Source organism: Alligator sinensis, unplaced genomic scaffold (genome assembly GCF_000455745.1).
Source record: "Alligator sinensis unplaced genomic scaffold, ASM45574v1 scaffold866_2, whole genome shotgun sequence".
Lineage (NCBI taxonomy): Eukaryota > Metazoa > Chordata > Crocodylia > Alligatoridae > Alligator > Alligator sinensis.
In genome coordinates, this window is record NW_005841900.1 from 756,985 (window position 1) to 763,068 (window position 6,084).

At 38.6% G+C, this 6,084-nt stretch overlaps 1 protein-coding gene across 8 annotated transcripts in view; it reads left to right on the top strand.

Annotated features, from left to right (window-relative positions):
* Positions 1-6,084, top strand: part of KIDINS220 (kinase D interacting substrate 220) — a 137,051-nt gene that overhangs the window by 38,647 nt on the left and 92,320 nt on the right. For all 8 annotated transcript variants that reach the window (XR_003092763.1, XM_014517321.2, XM_025197602.1 and 5 more), the window contains exons 10-13: positions 535-633; positions 1,440-1,538; positions 3,987-4,164; positions 4,839-5,003. Coding sequence is in view for 7 of the 8 variants with exons in the window: in XM_014517321.2 (XP_014372807.1) it covers positions 535-633; positions 1,440-1,538; positions 3,987-4,164; positions 4,839-5,003 (541 nt within the window). In the remaining variant the exon portion in view is untranslated. The remainder of the gene's footprint in view (positions 1-534; positions 634-1,439; positions 1,539-3,986; positions 4,165-4,838; positions 5,004-6,084) is intronic.

Below are 6,084 nucleotides of genomic sequence, written 5' to 3' on the forward strand. Positions count from 1 at the left end.
GCAGGTATGCTAGAGCGGTCGCAATTAATCAAGTCTGCTACAACACGTTTTCATTGGAACACGCCCACATTTTGGACGTGGGGTGGGTGGGAGGCTCTGTCTTGAATGAGCACTGTGGATCTCGGAACTGTGGGGCAAAATTGACCTCATTTTAGTCAGCTAATTTATTGCTAGTGCAAACTCACTAAGAAGGTCAGTTCTCACAGTGCTGTAGCTTTTAGGAAAATGAAGACTTAATAATGTACAGGAGTAATCTGTCTGCAGATTTAGAAAGAAACACTTCATTGATTTAACCTTTCAACTTCTGTTTGCAATTCCTCTAGCCAGATTCGGAGGTAGGTCATTATATTCCACTTCCCAAAGCCAGTGGAGGGTTCACTGAGGAGTGGTAGTCCCCTTTCTTCCTTTTTTTAACTGTGGTGTTATTTTACTGTCGGATTTATAAATTGACATCATCCTATGTACAATTTGTGGATTCTGAGAGATAAAAAGTGCTGTTAAAATCTAATATATTGCATCACATTTGTTTTAAAGGATAATAAAACTGCTTTATATTGGGCAGTTGAAAAAGGAAATGCCACAATGGTGAGAGATATCTTGCAGTGCAATCCTGATACAGAAATATGCACAAAGGTAAATAGTTAGAATTGTAATCATAGATATACCAAGTTTTATTATTCCAAGTCTGTTTTCCCATTTCTTCTAACTGAGTGGGTTTAATACTATAATGCCACGTTTCATATTCTGTTAAAAATAGAGACAATATGTTCTGTTTCATTAGTTAATTTCAGCTTTGTCTTTCTATGCTAAATGATCATAGCATGTATATATACTACATATGTATGCTTGTATAATCAATCATGCCTTTGCTGGTAGACACCACACTGCTGAGCAAGAACAACTCAGCAGGGTATCTGTCTCTGAGTAAGTATGTCTCCCTTCCCTCCCTCACTGGAGATTGCCAGGACTACTGAAGGAAGGGTCCTGGCAGGGACTGTGGTGGGAAGTAAAGAGAGAGTACCAATCCCTGAATTTTAACTGATAGCCAGAAGAATAAATGGTATTGTACACTATTCATTCATACCATGCCTACATAGCAATGGTTTAGCTTTATTCCACAATATCTAGTATACTTGCTACATTGTAAAATGCAAAATGATGCTTTTTTCGTAGTGCCTGTGGAAAGGATTTTTTATAATGAATACATTAAATCAGTTTGTTTCTGAATTATGAATGTCAGAAGAAATACTGAAGCCATAATTTTATGTAGTGGCACTTCCTATAAAAGTGCCCCCTTTTAGCAATAAAAGAATTAACTAAAATAGTATAAGTTATGATCTGTCTGGGAATGGCATATAATGTTTTTTATATTTTATGACATATGGTATAAAAGATTCTTTTTGGGTTTTCTTCATCTCCCCCTCCCCCCAACTTTTTAGGATGGAGAAACACCACTTATAAAGGCAACAAAGATGAGAAATATTGAAATAGTAGAGCTTTTGCTGGATAAAGGAGCTAAGGTTTCTGCTATAGACAAGGTAAAGAAAGTTTGATATTTAACTTTATTTTTTCTTACCAAATTCCCTGTATCTATATCCCATCTATAGGGAAGACATTTTTTCTGCCCTTGGGTACATACTTCAGCTGCTATTTCACTGTCCTCTGAAGGGTTAAAGATGGAATATTAGGTGGGATACACTTAGTGCTCTTTGGTACTGAGAATTTCTCAGCTGCCTGGTTGGGATGTTTTAGTTTCATAGTTGTTAAGGGCTGGAAGGGACCTTACAGAACATTGGTCCAGTCCCCCTGCACATGAGCAGTCTTGTTCAGTTGCTCAGGATAAAGTTGATTATTAGGCCTGGAATGTAGATTAGTATGGCTATACGTTTTTTTTTACCTTTGTCCTTGGGGTGGGACATGGTCAGTTTCCCTGACATGGTCATATATTAACAAATTTCCTGCTCCTGCTGGGATCCAGTTCGTTAGAGGTCCCTTAGGTCTGTTTTACAGTCTTGTGCTGTTAGTAATTTTCAAGGCTTTAGGTTTCTTTTTTACTTGTAATGCTTCAGACTTCTGAAATTAATATACATTGAAATTAATACATTCTGGTTGTCCAAGATGAAGGATGGTACACTCCAGTACTATATTCATAGTTTTTTCATAAATGTGGAAGTGAATTATCAGTGCTTTGTGCGGCCAGATCACCCACACTTTTACTCCTCTTTTGACCTCTTGCTTTTCTCTTGTCCTTCCCTTCACAATACAAACATGCTGTAGTATCTCATGTCTTGGTGAGGAGGTGGGAAATGGAACACACTTGCCTCTCTAACTACTGTCTTTTTTTCACTTTTCCTTTCTAGGCTCATTGAATGTGCTGTCTGTAATTAATATCTGGAATCACTTTTTCAGCTCCATCCTCAATCCTCTCAAATCCATGTTATATACATCTTGCCATGCAGTCCGCATTGATGTATTCCTAGCCACGTTTCAAAAGAAGTTTTCTCTCACCATCCTTCTTGATTTACCAGCTGCTTTTGTTCCAATCAGCTGATTCTTTGTGAAATCTTGTCCTCCTTTGGCTTCTGTGACTCTTTTGTTCTCCTCTCTTACCTAATTGGTCCTTTTATATGTTCTTCTATATCTCCTCTTCATCTCCCTCCAACTTTCTGTGGTTCTGTTTTTTGGTTGTTTTTTCTTCTTCCTCTGAGTAATCTCATCCATAAATTTTTCTTTATTCTGATGACTCATAGCCAGTCCAAGTTCTTCTGCCCAAACTAATTTCAGTTTGTCTCTTCAGTTTCTCTATGGATGCCTTTTTGTTACCTTAAGTGAAACATAGTTAAAATAAAGTTCTTAATGTTCCCACCCCACTTCAGACAGAATCCTGTTACATTCAGGCTTTGTTTAAATCTTCCATCTGCTTTCTTGTTAGAATTTTTTAGAGATGGCCTTTCCCAGTTATATGCATAGCTCAAACTCTTGTCCAGGCTCTTATGCCTTGTTTCAGTTACTGCTACATACTCTTCTTTGGCCTTGACAAATCCAAAGTTGACCAGCACTCATCATTCAGAGCACTGCAGTGAAGATCGTCTTCCTAGTTGGTTGGTTTTGTGTGTCGTTTTTCTCCTTGTACCCTTCTGCTTACTCTTCTTTTTCTGTGGCAGAGTTGTGCAGCTAGTTAAATTTGCTAAATTGCAGCTCATGGGGCTTGCTGGTGTGGCTGCCAGAGCTACTTCATTGACACAGCTCTAGTGCTGCTTGCTTCCCATGCCACCATGGAATTTGGGCTCTTTTGTCGCCATCAGCAACTAATATTGGTAGCAGAAGAGAAGTGTGGGGAGAGCAGTGGTCACATTTAGCCCTTGGGTTCTGGAGCTGCACCAGTGCGTTGGCCTAGCAGCCACTCACTGGTGGTATTTCACCTAGCCTGTAAGAAGCCCTTGGAGCCAAATGACTGGACACTCCTGCTCTATGGCACTGAGGCACTTGTCTTTACACCCAGGACCTTTCATGAATTAACTTCCACTATAGGTGGAAGTAAGCATCTCAGTCAGTCCATGATGTCAGCTTTCACTGTCCACTAATGTTAAATATGTGAGCTAGAACCTTTTTTCTTTTCCCCCATGCTTTTCCTTGTGCTTGGCAGAGGCTGCCCTTAAACAATTCACAAAGCTACTTCAATGTTCTTCTGTAAATCTTTCCTCAGAGGAAGAGAACTATACCTGTTTTTAAAGGGTCTGAAGTCACTGATAGGTTCTGGTTTCACAAAGCTCAAAATTAAGATATACATTCTATAAGATAGAAAAATGCCATTAAAAATAACTCTTCTGCCTTGCCTGCTTGTCTGCTTTTTTGATGAGTTGTGGGGCATATAGAAAAAGGAACTCGTTGTTAAGATTTTTTAAAAACTTAATTTGTTTAAGCGAGCTACACAATATTTTGGAATGTATTACATTCAACATTTTTTAAACTTGATTTAATTCCAGAAAGGAGATACTCCGCTTCATATTGCCATTCGGGGAAGGAGCCGTAAACTTGCAGAACTCCTTTTAAGAAATCCCAAAGATGGCAGATTGCTTTACAGGCCCAACAAAGCTGGGGAGACACCTTACAATATTGACTGTAGCCACCAGAAAAGCATTTTAACTCAGATATTTGGAGCCAGTAAGTGCCAGCATTTATCTTTCCTTTTTCTTAGAAATAACAACCTGCTGTTCAAAGTGACTTGATCAGATACAGAAACAGAAAAACAGTTAACATAACTGAAACTAAATAGTAAATGAGAACTTAAGTTGCACTGCATAATCTGTTTTTAGGAAATGAATAAGGTGTGTGAAGAATCTTCTAGGACTGTTTCCTTTTCTCCCATTTTATGTTTAGGTTTGAGGGTAGTTTAAAAATGTGGGGATGGCATTTCCATTAATCCAAGTCCTAATGCAGGTAGAACAGCTTGTGGGGGGGGGCGGGGGGGAGGGATGTCTAAGAGGTTAATGTTTTATAATTCCTTTGCATTTGGGTTTGGCTATATTTAGTTCCAGTCTTGTGAAGAATAAATATGCTTTAATTTACTGTGACTTTTGAGATATTGAAGCCAATTATAGTGAATTGGAGTTGTAGTGAATTGACAGTTATGTGACTGATGAGCTCTCTCCCATGTTTTTCATGTATAACATATACATTTATAGTTTGAAATCCCATCAAGCAAGACTGTATTAATGATTTTTATTCAGTAATTTTCACTGAATTATTTTTCAGTTTACAAGTGAATTTGTCGTTACATATAACTATGTAATGTACAGTATGAGAAAAATATTCTGTAATGCCATATTTTGTTACAGGACACTTATCTCCTACTGAATCTGATGGTGACATGTTGGGTTATGACCTCTACAGTAGTGCGTTGGCTGATATTCTTAGTGAACCAACCATGCAACCACCCATTTGTGTAGGACTCTATGCGCAGTGGGGAAGTGGGAAATCTTTCCTGCTCAAAAAACTGGAAGGTAAGTTTTCTTGTAAATTTAGGCAGATATTCTGTAAAATATAGGGATTTATTATATGTAGGCTTGGCAGGATTTGATTTTTATCAATAGACATAGATTCCACCTGACACTCGCAGACTGATAGAAAAATATTTCCATCGGTAATCATTGAAATTTACATTAAAAAATAATAATCCAGGATGGAAGTAAGGAAATTTGGGGCAGGAGGCCTTGTGTACACATACAGTAGCTGGTGTAGGAACTGTGGGCTGTGCCAGTAAGGCTGTGTTGGGAGTGGGGTTGGAGGAGCAGGGCTGATAGCAGTGAGGAGCCTGGTGCAACCAGCTGCTTGCTCCGCCCAGGTCCTAGCCAGGGCAGGGGCCAAACGCCCTCTGAGTCCGGCATGATGGCTTGTGCAGGAGTTATATGTATATATATATGTGTGTGTGTGTGTGTGTGTGTGTAAAAATGATATCTAATCAGGTTTAAAATCTTAGTTATTTGTTAGTCTTCAAGGCTTTCTGCAGTAGTGAGTCAACCTGCAAAGTTTTGGTACTTTAAAAGAATTGTACTTCCTTAATTTTGAATTTGATTTAAATATTAGATCCTTTCACTCTGTGTGTTATAGAATAATGGTTTTGTTTATAGTATTGTTTGCTTCATCCGTCTTTATTTAGTTTGGCAAGATGAAAAGAAATCTTAATGTTTTTGGGACACATGCAAGAACTGAACCATTACCAAATGTCACTGATTAGGAACCAGTTCACAATTGAGAAAGAGGTGTTGTAGCACCATGTAAGGGAGGCCATATGATGAGGGGGCGCAGTTGAGTAAGGACTGACTAGAAAGATAGGTTTTTTTGTACAAATAGCACAAGGGAGCTTGTTGATTTAAAAAGTGCCAACATTAAAAGGATAAAAAGGAGGGTTTGGAGATAAGAGGGGTGTTGTGTACCAGAGTGGCCAGTTGCAGTAGAGGAGGTGGTGAGGAATGGCTGGAGGACCAACCACACCCATGGAGTACTTTGTCTACACATAACACTGACTCGGTTCACAGTAAACTTGATCAAAAGAGTACTTGATTTTTTCCAGTTCATCATTCA